Raw genomic sequence first — 16,867 nt, forward strand, 5'->3', positions numbered from 1 at the left:
AAAAGCTCCCTCAACCCCCAATGCTCCCCCCTGCCCCCAAATTCCTTTTTAAAAAATAACTTTCTTTGTTTAATTTAACTTTGCTTTGGTTGTAGTTGTAGTGTTGCAAAAGAACTTGTATACATGAACCCAGAAACAATTTCTCTTTTCCTTCTTGGGAAATTTCAGAATGTGAGGATTTGGTTTGCAATCAGGTAGAATTAAAAAAAATTAGGAGTTTGTTACATGAGTGTTTTCTCTTTCTTCATTTTATTTAATGATTAAATGGAACTTCAGGGTGTGGTTTGTTTTTGGTTTGGGTGGGATTTTTTTGTATGTTTTGATTTTTGGTTTGTTTTTTTTTTTTTAGTGAAAGGACCAAACCAACCAAGTTTTTTTATACACTAAATATTTCATTTATCTGAATTATGTTTTCTGATTTTTTTTTTCTGTGAGTTTCAGTAACACAACAAACTCTATCCTTTTCTATACAGGACAACAGCAGAAGTCTTCTATCGTACATTGTCTCATATTATTTGCGTAATTTTGATGAGGTGAGTGAAAATTAAAATTAATACTTAAATTCAGAATAAGCAACCCAACTTACTAAATTTGCTCTTCTGCTAGTGAGATGCAGAAATATGTATAAATATTCTCTGTGCTTTCGGTTATATATTTTAGTATAGAAGAAAAGTAATGAGCACTAGGTAACTGTTCATTTGTCTTTTCGTCAGGATGCTGGAAGAGAACAATGCATCTTTCCTCTTCCAGATCCACAAGATCTCTTCCAGGCTTCACAACTGAAGTTTGATGATTTTCAAAAAGATCTTCGCAAAATGAAGAAAGATTTGCGAGGTACTGAATCTAGATTAAGTGCTAATTTTATGTTACTATTATATCTCTTTTATTCTTGTTTGTATCATTTTGAGAAATTAGATGATACTGTAAAAATAGTTGTGTATTTTTAACTTCTCAATTAGTAGCTTGCTTCTTTAATTTGCTTTTCTATGACCATTTATGCCATAATCCATAATCTTCTTTAGGTAACCTGTAAGTTGGTTTTTAAATTAAACCGCATAAAAACAGGTAAAATCTTCTGTTTCAAAACCAAACCAAAAAACTAATTTATTTTTCCCTTTGTGCAAGCTGATTCCAAATCTTTGACCCTAAAAAGCACTGGAAATTGTTGGACCATGTCTATGATAAAAAAGGTTTATAATCAGGTCTAAATACTATCTAGCAGATAAAAAGAATATGTATGACATTGTTAAAGACACTTGAAATATATGGACTTTACTGAATAGTAATATGCAAAGGAAGTTTTCTTTCTCTTCTTATGAAATGTTTTCTTTAAATTAATTCAGCAAACTTAAGATGTACTTGCTAGACTTTAATGAAGAATATTTATCATATGTTTCTTATTAACATGGGGATCTAAACACTGAATTTGTTAAGGAAGAGTTGTTTGCACAAGTGATCCATGATCTTCAATATTTTCACAAAAAATCTCTGTTAAACTGGTCAGTTATGTTACTGTGTGAAATCTTTGAGGGAGAGATACAAATCAAGGAGGGATATTACTGTTGCCTTGCTGCTTTTAAATGCCATGCCTCTAGAGACCTAGGAATGGTTTGGTAATCCATTAATCCCTGGACGACTTAGAGTGGGAGGTTTTCTATTACAACAAAAACATAACATGGCTACCAAATGATATTTGACCTTCTCTTCTTGATCCTAGCAAACTTTCTGCTTAAATATTTTAAAACTTATTTTAAATATTTTGAGTATTTAAAGTATTTAGTATTTTTAGTATTTAAAGTTGTATCAAAGTCGTTCAGGGTGACACTGAGGAATGAACAGCAGTATCATCCATTTACTGCTCCTGAACAGCCTAGGAGGCAAAAGTCTCAGAATTCAATCATGAAAACTTGTTTCTAGACTTCTTGCAACTTCCAGATAATCTCAGAACTGATATCTAAGCTTGCACATGTAGAAAAAAGAGACTTAAGTCTTATTTAAAAAAGATACTTGAATTCAGGTGCATGTTAACAAATATACATTTCCTCACAAATTCCTCACAAATTCGCCAAAAATGAGTTTTTGTACATGAATGGTTGAATATTTTCACATCAAAGTTGAAATTTGCACGCAGACATATATCTCTTGTGGAATTAATCCACACTGTGCAGTGATCAAAGCAGGTGTTCTGTAAAAATGGAAATTACACGCTTCAATCTGCCTTCAGATTGCAGTTGAATTCTTTCTGTGCTTCCAATCCAACCCTTAGGCTCAAGACTGTTGTCAGTCTTTTCTGTAGTTAATGAAACTGAAGAATAACTACAAACACCATTGCTCTTTCCCTATTGCATTTGGTACAAACATTTTTGGGGACAGCATCAGCAGCTTCATCCTATCCTGAATATGAAGTGAAAATTTCAACACCAGACTGAAATATCAGTCCTGACTTCTTAATAGTCTCCAGATATGCAAAATGCCTTGTGCTGACTTTCTTTTTCAAAGAAAAGTGACAAGATAAATTAAAAACCATTTGTGTTAAAAGATTTCATGACCACAAGAGGAGTAGTAGCAAAATTTAGTAATGCACTAAAAATCCTGTGTATTCTGATAGCTTAATTGTTGTAATGAGTTCAGTGAGATAGAATAGCCTGTCTCAATAACAATAATTTCTAAATAGAGTACAACTTTTAATAGAATGCATGAAATTACTTCAAAGGGGTTCTTTTTCTCTGCATTTACTTTAAGTACACCACAAGATTTATTAATGAACGTGTGGAATCTTATGAGTTACTAGAGCTAGTAAGGGCCTTATCAAATGTCTGAACAGGAAGAAGGTTGTATGATACTGAGAAAATTCTGACAAAATTCTGAATATGAACCTATTCTTTTGAAGTCAGTGCGAGTAAATGAGTATTGATCATTCCTGGGAAACACTGGCTTTAAAGGCATAGAAATAAGTGCCCAGAATACATTAGACTTTTATCCTGAGGTGTGGACTGTAACGTTGGACTTATATTCATCAGTAATTAGATGGCAGATTTTGTGAGTGAATTTCACCATCTGGTAAGGGTCAGTGTTTGATTTGTTCTTTGTCACTGAGAAACTGAAACTTGTAGATAATACTCATGCAGGAAGTATCAACAGTTTAAGGGTATTTTGTTCATGTTAGTTTCAAATATGCTAAAAACCATGCAGTGAAATCATGCTTATTACAACGTGGGAAGGAGGCATTGGTACACCCAGAAAAAAAGTCTTCTGCAGATATTTTATTACTGTCTTAGAAAACTTTCCGTGATCACTATTCAAAGGTAAATTTCATTCCAGAAAGATCCTTTCATAAAATTTTTAAAAACCTCAACAGAATACCCAAAGCAGAGGACAGTTATTATTAAAAAAAAAGTTTCATATGTGTAGAAATAGCACTTCATTTTAGTACTTCTCTGTTTTTCTGTCTAAAAATGTCAGCGGTGTACACAGGGCATGCAGATATAAATAATCTTCATTATTCTGTAAAATAATTTTGCTAACGTGCTCTTTCGCAGTTTGGGGTTTGGGCTTGTCTTTGGATTAGTTATTATGCTGACCGCTTTAAAAGAAAAAGGACTTGTTCGAACTTCTGTGCTTTCTTCCCTCTTGATTATCAAGGTTATTGTCCATTTTCAAGTGTTTATGAACTCTATGCCTTGGCAGTTTGTAAAATTTTAGAAAAGAAAATCTCCTCTACTATTTCACATTAAAAGAGCGAGTCCCAAGAACTTTTAAAAGCATGCCATGTGCCTGCTCCAAGATGAATAATATAGAAATATGGGTTTTTAAAATAATACAAATCCAAAGGATAATATTTATACACCAGATTTTTTTCGTAAGATAGAAGACCAAATAACAAGTAGATCCTCTTACTAACAAATCAAGTGAGTTTGGCTCCATCTGTTGCTCCTAGAGTTCACAGCTCTCCAGGATTCCCACTTTAGCCTTTTTGACTTCAGTGACATATAGTTTGTTAAGCAATTTGATCTGCTTTTGATCTCTCCTGGCTGTCAGCAATGTTCCTTGATGCAGTCATGCCAAGCAATGACTTCTGTTCATATGTCATTCCACAGAAGAAACTTTAGCACTTGCCACATGACTTAAATCAACTCACCATGTAAAGAAAATTGGGCATCCAGGGTCACAGAAGCACTCAATGATTAGGACCTCTGTTATATAAATATTAGTATCAATATATTTTTCTAGACACTTCAGAGTGCTCCAGGTAGAGGGGAAAGATGTGGAAAACATTTATTAAATCAATCAAGATCCTAACCCTCTTTGCTCTGACACTCTCTTAAAGTAAAATTTTGATTTAGGAAAATGTTGGCCCAAATCCACAATGGATGTGGATGAAATTCTTCCAGACATATTTAGTTTGGGAAAGAACTAGAACACTAGAATGGCATTGAGAATTATAGGATTATAGCAAGTTAAAAATGTTTAGAAGCTATTCTTTGGCTACACGTTACATTCTAGCCTTACAACATTAAGTTTATTCTTCCTAATCAGAAACTAATTCATCACTTGTCACTTATTGCAAAACTTTCACTGAAGCTCAGCTAGAAGGGAATTAGAAACAATGTCAGGCCAAAAGTAAGTCTGACTAGAAGAAGAGATTAATAGTACAATGAAATGCAGATTGCTATGAAATTGAGTTGAAGTCAGTACTTGTTTATGTGTCATAATGTCATATTTAATATATTTGATTAGAAACTGACTACAAGCGATAATTACGATAATTAAATATTATTTTTGTAGTGATGCTTTCTTTTTCTATTCTGCGTGTTTACAACTCATTGAAAATTCTCCATCCAAAAGAAGCTAGGCTGTGTGGCCCAGTACATCTCCCTGATTTGGCATAAATGTGACTGAGAATGTTTATAAAGTGTTAAGCATTTACAGAACACTTTGTATTTTAAAAGTATGTTCCAAGAAAAGCCCCAGATTATCTTGGAAAAATACACATTCCCTGTTTTTTTCAGTGCTTCTTACAGTCACCTAAAATTACCTATTCATTTTGGACCTGCTAGATGTAGAGCTGTTATGTGCTCTTGTGTTTAACACCTGCTGGGTGAATAAGAGTATTGGAAGCACCATCTTGTGCTACAAAAGGGCTTTTAAAGGTTGTGTTTGGGATGGTGTCAATGTGCGACTGAGAGAGTTCAGACAGCAATAGGCTTGTTAGTCATTCCTCTTGCCTCAGTAAAGGTTGCCCTTAATACCTAGGAGTTCCCAACCCTGAGAGTTCAGTCAGGCTGTAGTTTGAGATGGAATTTTCCACTTCATGGTCAAATCTGTGTCTGGGGTGCAGGGATTACTTTGCAAAATAAGATTGCACCAACTATTAGTTCTTTAATAAGTAATATTAATGCTTTCAGACTAAAGTTTAAAAAAAAAAATGTAGCATTTTATGTGCCCCTCTCTCTCTGACATACACATGTATCCTTGTATCTTTTCATATTCTCAAGACTGTATTCCATCACAGTTCTGATTATGGGTCTAAGATTCTGGCAACCTTCCAGTGCCACTTCTTGATCAGAAGTGGTATTAATTGCAACTTCAATTAACAAAGTTGAGCAGCCTTAATCCTTTCAGGGTCCCAGTTCAGATGGAAGAAAGGGAAGGGATTGCTATTCTAAATTTGACTGTCCTCTCCTAAAGGAGGAGAGGGACGATATAAAGATTGATAGATTTTCCAGTTAAGGAAAGGCCTTGAGCCTAATCTGGTGATCTGTCTTTTAAAAAACTAAAATTTGGTGAAATAAAGGATATCCTAGGAGATTTCCCAAAAAGTTTTTTAATGTGTTTGTACACTGGTATTTCAAGTTTCAAGAGAAAGTAGAGAGAACTGAAATGAGAAAAAATTGTGTTCTTTGGAGTTTGAATTCATTGCATCATCAAAAGCATTCAGAATTTGAAATGTTTGTGGTTTTGTCATTCTCTGTCAAGAGTTTTGCTACAAATGTGAATGAAGGTATTTTCCAATTAAGAAATAGATCCTTTATTTTTCTTCTATGATCCATAGATCCATATGCTGATGAAAAATATCCTTCAGTCTTTTATAAAAAAAAATTCCAAATCACTCAAGGTAATTAATGGCAACATAATATAGCAACAGTAGTAGTTTGGGTCCATCCTCCAGTTGTCTCTACCACCTACCTTTACAGAAACAGTATTATTTTAACCAAATTAAATCTTTACATTTGCCTACTCATTCACAACTGTATATCCACAAATTCTATCTGTTTGTTCTGTTATCACTGAAAGGGTTAATTGCTGCAGCTATGCCGCATGCAGATTCCTAAACCTAAACCAGATGTAAACTAAAGCCAGGCTTTCAGTCAATCTGTGAGTCATATTTTACTGTCCTTAAATCTCCAAACAAGGAGCTGTCTATGGAAGCCCTTGAAGACTCAGCAGTTCTTAGTGTAAGTCATTACAATTCCAAAAAAAACAAATAAAAGAAAATTAAGAGCTCTTTCTGTATTTGTGGCTGGGTTCATCAGAGTTTGTCTTTTGATGAGGCCAGCATTGTTTCCTTTAGATAAAGTCTAAACTTTCTTTTAAAGTCACAGGTTGCAGTTGTAAGGAATCCAGAAAGCACTGAGAAAGTTGAGAAAGTAGTGATAATGTTGTTCTATAGTTTTCAGACAAGCAGGACATAGGCACATCTCCTGTGGAAGTCTGAGTACTCAGAACCTTAGAAAAATAAGGACATAATTTCAAAGCTTTTATAAAAGCTTGAATACAAGTAGTCTGGCAAGTCTCAATTAAAGGTGTGCTCTCAAATATCTTAAGCTACCTTGAAAATCCACCTGACTTCTAGCAGACTTCTATAGATAAGTGTGCAGTTTCTGAATTAGTTAACAAAAACAGCTTAATGGATCTGTTAATTACTTATCCAAGATAATTCATTAGTCTGCTTGCTTGCTTTTTTTTTGCCTTTTTTTTTTTTTTTTTTTTTGATGGCTTGGGTTTTTTATTGTTGGGTTTGGGGCTTTTGTTTGTTTGCTGTTATTTTTAATTTAATTTTTATATTTTGGAGGTTTGAAAAGAAAACTCCTGTTGCCCATTGTTATCCTTGCCAAAGAAAATGCAGTAAGCCTGAAGGGCAGCTGGTCATCTGCTCACCCATTTTGTTCAAATAGAAATATTTTATGTTTAGAAGAGATTTGTGCTTCCAGGGGCTAAAATTTAGCATCCAAGAGAACCAGCTGGAAAATGTGCATTAAACAGATAGATATTCTAAATGTTGAAGACTTTTTTTTTCTCCTTTTCACAAAGGTAAAGTGGGTATTTCTGATAATAAGGCTGAATGCATTTTACATCACTTACCAGAATCACTTACTAAAAATGTTACTGCACAGCACAGATTGTTAAAGCACAGATTGTTTAGTCACTTTCCTTTTCCATATAGATGTCTCTTAAATTATATTGGTTGCTGTGAAACTGTTTTTAGTAAATTGACCTGAAATAAAAATAAAAGGAAGAAATAGGATGAGTAAGATAACACAGTAGCTTAAAAATGAAATTTTTATTTTAACACAGAAATAGAGAATGAGATTAATTTTTGAGATACTGGATACAGCTGAAGTCACAATTTGTTTAAATCTCTAAACTGGTTCTAGGCACAGAATTTCACATCAATTTCCAGATCAAGGGCATTTGAGACACCTGTCTATGTATGGGCAAAACAGCTACCAGTTTGAATTGCCCACTAGAATCCATTTTGATTGCTTCTGTGAAAAATGGCGTACAGTTCTCTGCAGCATATGATCTTGAGAGCAGATTAAATTAGATGTACTATTGGTCCTTTCCATTGTTTATGCATTGCTTATAGGTTAAAATTGTTTTAGAAGGCTGGAGAAAAGGTGTCTCTGCCCTTGCCATCTTCTGTTTAGGATTTGAAATCTTTGGGAGGTTTCGAGTGCATAATTTGGGACTAGAGGATACTGAAACCTTCACCTTGCTTCAAAGCAGCAAAAGTGTCTTTATTCCTGTTTGGGCAATTCAGTCTTGTGGCATCAGTTTCTGCCTAGTGCTTGACTTTTGTGACTGCCTATATGACTCTCATTTGTTGTGCCTTGAATACCTTTCAATTCCTTCACTATAAGAAAATTTAAAATCTGCTTCAAGTAAATGGAGTTTTAAAAATATGCTAACTTTATCTAAGTTTTTCAATTGTATACACATCTGCTAAAATGAGAGAATAACTAAAAATAGGGAAACGTAAGACCAATTTTTGAGTCACGTAAGAATAATCAGACAAGCTTATGCTTTAGACAAAACTTTTACAAAGTTGTCACAGCAGATCCCCTTTGCCTATCTATTCCTTTGATATTTGGGATGTTTAGCTGAGCAGCCTCATGGAGATAAATGTGTTTAAGTATGAAGCTGAAGATAAAAAGTACTAAATTTAGAAGGCTGTTTGTATTCTCACATACTTTTTTCCCCCCATATTTTTTCCTCCATCTTGATTAGAAGTAATTGAATACCCTTCTGACACAAGCATTTACCCAGTATCTTATTTCCTCATTTGGGAAGAAATACTGGGAACTCGTATTTTGTGCTACTTTCAATGTATCAACGCTCTAAGTTTTTCAGTTACAATAAAGAATAGCAATGGCTCATATGAATAGTGGGGCTTTATATTCTAGTGACAAATTACAGAAAAGAATAAATGAGTGTTGTATCCAACAGGTTGTGCAGGGAGACTGCAATTCCAGTCTTGGTGATCTGGAGAATTGACAAACCTAGGAAGAGCTTACAGACCTGTTAATTCTTTAATGGAGAAAGCAACTGATGAACTAGTTTGTTTTTAACATCATAATAATCATTAATATGGCAATAATGACTGGATATTTTAATTTTTAAATTCTATGTCTGGATACAACATACACTATTTTACTCTCGCTACAATAAGAGAAAGGGATTGTTTTCCCTGTGTTTTCTTTTTGATTTTAAATTATTTACACAGTGTTTGCAATTCAGGAATAAGGTAAAAAATGGATCTGAACTATTATTCTTCTGAACATCAGAGATTTTAGTCTTTTCACAGAGCAGAAAAGAACAAAAATTACTCCACCAAAAACTGGACAAACAAAGCTATCATTAAACGCACACCCTTTCCCACACCATACATATGTGCACAAACAAATCAGCCATGGGAGAGCTTCCAGTATCTGAACAGTTAAGTAAGAGACATTTCATTTTGGCAATCAATACTACATATTTTGTTGAAATGGGTATGGGCTAAGATTTTTGGTGGGTATGAGTTTTCATAATATACTTCTCTCACATTGGCTGAGAGATCAGGGGTTCAACTAAGCTGCAGACATTCAAGAGTATAATGCTCTAATGCTCTGAAAAATATTTAATCCATATTCTTGAAAAAGGTATGGTATTCTGGTGATCTTAAATGTTAAGGTAGGTTCTATCACCTCTTTCAGCTCTGACCCTTATTTCTGCATAAGAGAAAAGAATAATTCAAATTCTATCAGAACATCTCCCTTTGCAGAACACTGCATAGGTCCTCTATTTCTTCTTCTGTTATATGTTGTAAGAAAATCCATGCTCATTTGGATCCCCTCCCTTATTTCACATGTGTTGACTAATGTTTGTTTAAAAACTACAGGCTTCCCATTATATAATTATATATCATATGACTATATTGGGGGGGTGTTAGTTTTTTTTTTTTAATTTCTTATATTGCTTCATAAATAGATTACCTAAGTAGACATAATAATCTTTCCCCTAAAAATCTGCTGGTTTTATTTCTATTTCTCTCTAAGCTTAAAAAAATAATGATTAAAATTTAATTGTTATTATCACCCTGATTTTACTCCACTTGTGTGGAGTTACCAGTTATTTAAGTCAGTCTTCTTTTCAGTATATGTGCATTTTAAATATTAGGATAGTGCTTTTTGCTATCTCAAAATATTTTCTAAGCCTTTAACAAGTTTTCTGTCTTTAAAGACATAGTAATCATTATTTTTTCCTAAAGAAAACCTGGAGGGTAAGCAAAGAAATGCATGTTTTGGAATGTGTGCATTTGAACTGGAAATTCTGAGATAGAATCAAGTAGGATTCATTTCTATTGAATGATAGGAGCTTATCACAGCCTAAAAAGATTTCCCTTATGGTGGAAATTGGAGTTTAACATTCATCTGAAATAATAGTCTCTGGTCTTAACCCAAATTAAATTAGCTTGGATAGTTGGTGGAAGTCTGATGGTACCACCTTACCCACAAATAATCTTTGTGTCAGGGCTGCTTTAGGCTCTAGATTCTCTGTCTTGGTTTTTAGTCCTGGTTTTAGTCTTGTAAAGACTAAAGTTGTTTATGTTCAAGTTCTCTCACAGAGTTCAAGCCATGAGTACTCCTACAATCTTTCACTTTAGTCCTTTTTCTCTATTACTTTTGAACAATGCAGAACTCTTTACCACATCTGTGGTTTTATCAAGTATCAAGCCCTCATCTGGTTTAACTTCCTAAATTAAGGTCATTCCTACTATTTGGTGCAGGTTTTGATTCAGAACCTTATTTTGATTCAGGCACTATTACCTGGGAGCAGGTGTATCAATATAGCCTGGAATCTGAATTTTTCATTTTGTTCCCGTACAATTCTGCCTCTTAAATTTGTCTTTCTCCCTCAAAACCATTGAATACTTTTGTTCATTTTTTTGCTACCACTTATTTAAACCCACACTCTGGCCACAAATTAGCTGCATATAAAAATATTTTACTGTGAACATGACTGTTCCTGACTCTATTATCATAGTGTTTGTACTTGTAGTGTGTTTGAGGCACATATTCCAATGGTTTCACTGGATACGAATTAGTGTCCTTTCTTACAGTATGCAGATCCATGCTATGATGTGTCATCCTAAACTAATCTATTACTCCAATTTCAGCATGTGAGACAGAAGCTGCGAAAGTTTATCAGCTATCACTAGAAGAGCACCTACAGCCGTTCAAAGACAACATGGAGCAATTCATTAGTCAAGGTAAATAATGAAACGTCACTTAACCTTTTCATGACATTTCAAAGGAAAGTTATGGGAACAGTGTTTATACGTTGTGGGAAAGGGACTGTTTATTTTGGCATCTTAGAAAGACATGGATTAGTTTGATAAGATGCCACACGGTTCTAAGAGATTTGCAAAATTATTCTCTTGTACTGTAGGTGACTCACTCTCCTTTGCATGACAGCAAAGACAAATTGCTATTGGCTTGAGTGTGTGATCTTCTATGTTCAACATTCCAGCAGAAAACAAATTTACAGCCTTTGTTGCTTGAAAAATTATTGAAGCTGGATTTGTTTCATTAACTTCATTCCAATGAGATAATTCTTTTGTATGTGCCAAAAACATGGAATAAGCATAACAAAAGTAATTAAAAGTTTTTCAGATATACTGCAAATCCATATGAAATATTTGGATGTAATTAATGAATAACACTGCAAGAAAAATATATTACAAATATCCAGCATCAACTGGCATCCTGAGTATTAGTAGAAAAACACTTTAAAAATTAATAGACTATGGTTTACTAGACCTTTCTTAGACAAGATTATAGGAAATATGGATAATTTTAGGTTTTTACTAATGTATGTCAGAGAATCTCTTGAAATTCTACTCTGCATTGACCAATTTGCTTTTTAATACAAGTCAGAATTCAATGCATCAGGGTCTAAATACCCTGATGAGTACACCAACATAATTTTAACATTTTGTTGCTCATTCTTTGTTATTTGCTCTGCTTTGATACTTCCTCTTATAATCAAAGACCTGTTGTCTCCTGAACAGGCATTATGTGAAAATTCTGTTTCTAGTGCTGATTCGTCAATTCATTAATGTAGAGCTACCATATCTAGAAATAGTTATTAAATGTGCTTTGTATTTGAGAGGCCTGTCAGATACGCTTGTATGTCTTCCTGCTTAGAGTATCCAAGATTACTATCTATCCAAACGTTGTAAGTGGAGTACCTGTAGAATCACAGAATGTTTTTGGTTGGAGGGGACTGAACCAGGCTGCACATGTGCTGATCCATGCTCAATTACAGGGAATAAATTGAGCACACCAAATATTTTTAATTGTCAAATATGGACTGATGTTTTCTAAGACAAGTGCCTACTAGCCAAACCTGGCAAACAGGATGTTGTCTCCAGCACTAGTAGGTATGAACCAATTTAAAACTGGATTCTGGTTATATATATGGCATAATTGCTGTTGCAGTAGTGGTGTGATTGAACATGTAGCAAGTGTTTTGCATTAGGTTTATATTATAGTTTTTGTGTATAGATAGGAGACATTCAAATCACAAGTTTGTCTGTATGATATCACTGTTGGCATACTGTAAATCATGTCTTTTTAACCTTATTAATAGAGTAGGAAATCAAACATGGGGATTATCCCTGGAAGCGTTCAGGGCCAGTTTGGATGGAGCTCTGAGCAACCTGGTCTAGTCAAAAGTGTCCCTGACTATGGCAGGGGAGTTGGAACTCGATCTTCAAGGTACCTTCCAACCAAAACCATTCTGTGATTATATGATTGTGTTTCAGCAGACAGTAAAATTTGTTAAAACTGTGTTTTTTCTTTTAGAAACCATATTTTTAAAGTATCTAACTTTAAACTTATGCTTTTTTATGATTTCTGGCTATACTTTCCAGATATAATTTTATATATGTTGTATAGTGATCTGGTTTTGCAAGGATATGCAATTTCCTTTGTGATTACGTGTCTGTACTTTAGGAGAGTGAGGAAAACGAAAAGAAAAAAGGATATCCATCGCATCCATTAAGATGTTTGCCGTTTTCCCATATTAATAGTGTATATTGCTGGGTGGTTAACAAGAGAAACCCATAATGTCAGTAAAAATATTACTGCCTCATTTTGATGAAAATAATTGGAAATGAGCATTGTGAACACAGTAAAGTGTGACTAAACAATTTCTACATTTTTTTAAACTGTAGGGCCTATTATGCAGAATTCTGCCCCAATGTAAGAAACACAAAGACTAACATATAGCAAGAAAGAGTCCCTGGTTAAGTTCCAAAAATAAAGTAATTTAAATACCTTTCATTATGAAATCCTTTGTTTTTACTTCATGGGATTGGATTCCGACTTGAAAGAGGCCATGTTTAAAGCAGGATTTCTCTTTCCTGTTCAGTGTTTGACAGGCTTTTGATCTAGATATTTTTTCTAGGGGCTTTTGTTGTTTGTGTAGACATAATCGATGAGTCTTTTCAGCTAGACTGCACACGTGATCATTTAGAAAAACAGAGGGACAATTCTTGGCACCTTTTGGAGATTTTTGTTTATATAACATATGCTCTGGGCAAAGAAAAATCAAGCTTTACATTTTTATCTTTTCAAGTTCCAGTTTCTCTAAAGTCAGAAAAAGTTTTAACTTATAATTTAGATGAAAAGCATTTTTCATAAGGTTGAATAATTTGGCATGTTTATATGACACCTTTCAGAGTAGATAACTTGTGTGCATAATGGGACCCAAAAGTTCAAAGGAGGTAGTTACTTACAGCATATTCACTTATACATATTGCAAGCAGCTAAAATGGAAAATGGTTTTCCCATAGGCAAGAAAACTTGGATACCAAATTAAATATCCTTGGCAAGGGGTTAGCAAGGCTATGCTTTATAAGAATAGTTACTGTCATACACAGCTAGATAACTTTCAGTTATGTTACTGCAACTAGTCTAGCTGATTGTTGCTAATGATGTATTATTAAAAAAAATCTTTTTTTAATGTTAACACTTTTATTAGATTCATCAGAGATAAAACAAGGTTGTATATCACTAGTTTGATTGTAAAGATGGTTATATTTGAAAGCTAAAGAAGAGGAAGAGGCAAGAATTTGTTCAGAATAATGAAATTTTTAGATAAAAATGGTAGTGGTACGCGTGATGAAGGCTGTTCAGTATTTGCCTTGCTATCCAAGTCAGTAGGGTAAACAACCAGCATGTGCATTAAAGCATGCAAATTAGTGACAGGATTCCAGTCTTTTCTTGAGGGACTTATCTTGATCATTCTTAGAATAATCAATATACTTAGCAGAAGATTAAATTACCTGTGCTCTCCTTTCTACATTGGCTTAGTGGATATTGACAAACATGATTTACCCTATGCACTGGATTTTTGAGGGTCTGTGTGCTTCAAAACCTCCAACAAAATCCTCTCTGTTCTTCTAGGTTCTCTTATTTTCTTCCATGTTTTCTTCTCCTTGTTTTCTTGTTCTTGGTTATCTCGTTCTTACAAATGTCAGGTTTTTTTCTGAACTTCTCTATAGCCATGCAGTTTAAAAAGGGAAAAAAAAAAAAAAAGTGGAAAATCTGCTTCAAAAAAGGGTATTGAAGAAAAGTTGTCAGAAAATACAAAACTTTTCAAATTTGTTTAGTTATTTAGGTTTTTTAATAACATTTATCTCAGCATTTCCAATGTGTAATATATAACTTTGAAATTTAGTAAAATAATTGTCCTTTTCCAATGAAAATTTACTCATATCAAACAGCAGAAATTTAAAATTTACATGTCTCCAATACAGCATATATAGTTACATTTTCTGTCTGTGTTATTCCTCCCAAGTTATGATAATTTGAATGAGAGAGATTGAAAGTAAAGCACTGTTTGGGAACCTTGTCTCCATTATTCCGTATGTAGCTGTGGATAGATAGGGATGCAAATACACGAGAGATCACATCCACCAGTTTAGAAAGTTTTAGAAATCACTTTTTTCCTCATGAAAATGAGTCTGACATGACACAATGGGGAAATGCTGAGGGTACTAATTATCATGCAGTTTGTAGAGGAATTTCACTAGCAGCTAGTAATCCTTTAACCTTGTCCCCACTGGACAGGTTAGCCAGCTCAAACTGAAAGAATTGTATGTGCATTAACCACAAATGATTCATAGTCCTCAGGTTTTAACTGTGGTTGACTTTGCAGTGAAAAGCAGTCTCTGGGTGTCTGCTGTTGGGATGCTGTCTAGGCTGTACATTCTTGTCAGCTTGATAAAGCAGGAAACTTACGGCAGGAGGTAGCAACCATCACTCCCTCAGAATAGTAAGTCTTTTTTGGGAAGTGGGAAGATTCAGTATGTTGAAATCACAGCTTTTTACGCTGAGATTCTATAAATTGTGAAAATGTTGCAAATCTGTTCAAATGTTCAAATCTGAGCAAATCATCCTACATCATATCAAGAAACCAAGCCAGTATAATTAGTTTTAGACTTTAGAAAAAACATTATGCCATGGGAGAAGTACAAGCAGTTTGCAGAAGTATAAACAAAAATTTCTGATGTTTGGCTAGTTCATTTAAAAGCAATAAGAATTATTCCAGTGTGATTTTAAGTTTTGGACCACAGAGTAACCATTCAGTATTTGGTTCCTTCTAGTCTTAATTTGCAAAACTGCAGTTCTCTATTGTAAGTGAATACAAGCATCAGGTTTTGTTCTGCTGGACCCAAATTCTAGTCACCAGACCTAAATTCTAGTCACATCCTCATGATCTTACAGAATAAAGATGCTAAAATTGGTTGAACTGTCTGTAACTATCTCCTTCTTTTGCCTGAAAGAGCATTCAGGAACCCAGTTTCCAAACTGTTAGTAAAGGAATGTATAAATCACGGTGAGTTCTATTAATTGCTGTAGCTGCAACCAGATAGTTGATCATAACTTGTTCTTTTAAGTCAAGTAGAAAAAGGCTGTGCATCATTAAATGATGGATTGTGAATGAGACTAAAGCATCAGACTGAATCTTGGATGTCTGGGTTAAGTTCCTGGCTCCAGAAATACTATAGATGATTGCAAAATGCGTGCTGCTAGGTAATCTTAATTCTGGCCTTTCCTAACCCAGATGATTGATTTTGCAGATTCCATTTCCTTTAAATATTGTTTTTATAATTTGATGAATATAAGGCAGAACATAGTAGTAGTTCATAATTTTTCTAAAAATAATTTGAGGAAAATATGACTGAAACATGATTAGGAAGATATATGAATAAATGTGGTTTTGTTTTTCTTTAAAAAATTGCACGGAACATTAAGAGGTTGGATATTAGTAATTTATGTGGAGACACTCACTTTAAATATTATATTGATTACCAAAATATCCTCATTAATAATATCTAATTTTTTTTTCCCTTTGAGAACAAAATGTTGGAGGAATATGAAGGGCAAGCGACATAAACTCACTAGAACATAAGATGCAGGAATTCAACTTAAGCAGTTTAATTTTATAAATGTTTGCATTTTTCTGTTAGTATTCTTTTTGTTGAATTATTGAAGGAGCTTTTAAAACTTGTTCTTTGTGTCCTGAAAGCATTTTTTTAATCTCACACTGACATCTTAATGCTGATAAATAGTTTAACATCAGCATAATATAAACTTGTCCCTACTTTAGATGTCAGCACCTCCATTGGTGTGCATTTTTACATAATAATCCTAATTTGGATTGTGTTGCATTTGCAACACTAGACAGGCTTCACTGAATTAGCCTTTCCTTGCTTCAAAGTCCATGAAAGACCAAACTTTTAGGCTGGGCTTGTCAGCTGTTTTATGCCTTTGGTACGGGATCTCATATAATCATTTTTGTAGGCATCATAGTGGTTTCAGACAGGTGTGGTAGAGTTAAAAAAGGTATTTTGCCATCACATGAGAACAGCTCAGTGTATGAGTATCACAATAGCATGATACAAGTAATCCAACTCAAAAGACTATGAAAAAAAATGCCTTCTGAAAAAAAATTACTAAAAACTCTGTGGATAGTTGGGGAGGGCTGAAAATTCACATTTTAAATCTCTTTTCCAGTAAAAATGTATTCAAAT

The 16,867-nt window shown here is 33.9% G+C and overlaps 1 protein-coding gene across 1 annotated transcript in view; it reads left to right on the forward strand.

The window, feature by feature from the left end:
- FMN2 (formin 2) overlaps positions 1-16,867 on the forward strand; it is a 152,963-nt gene that overhangs the window by 94,674 nt on the left and 41,422 nt on the right. The window contains exons 13-15 of the mRNA XM_053973973.1: positions 474-533; positions 714-834; positions 10,940-11,032. Of these exons, the coding sequence (XP_053829948.1) occupies positions 474-533; positions 714-834; positions 10,940-11,032 (274 nt within the window). The remainder of the gene's footprint in view (positions 1-473; positions 534-713; positions 835-10,939; positions 11,033-16,867) is intronic.

Source organism: Vidua macroura, chromosome 3, assembly GCF_024509145.1.
Source record: "Vidua macroura isolate BioBank_ID:100142 chromosome 3, ASM2450914v1, whole genome shotgun sequence".
NCBI lineage: Eukaryota > Metazoa > Chordata > Aves > Passeriformes > Viduidae > Vidua > Vidua macroura.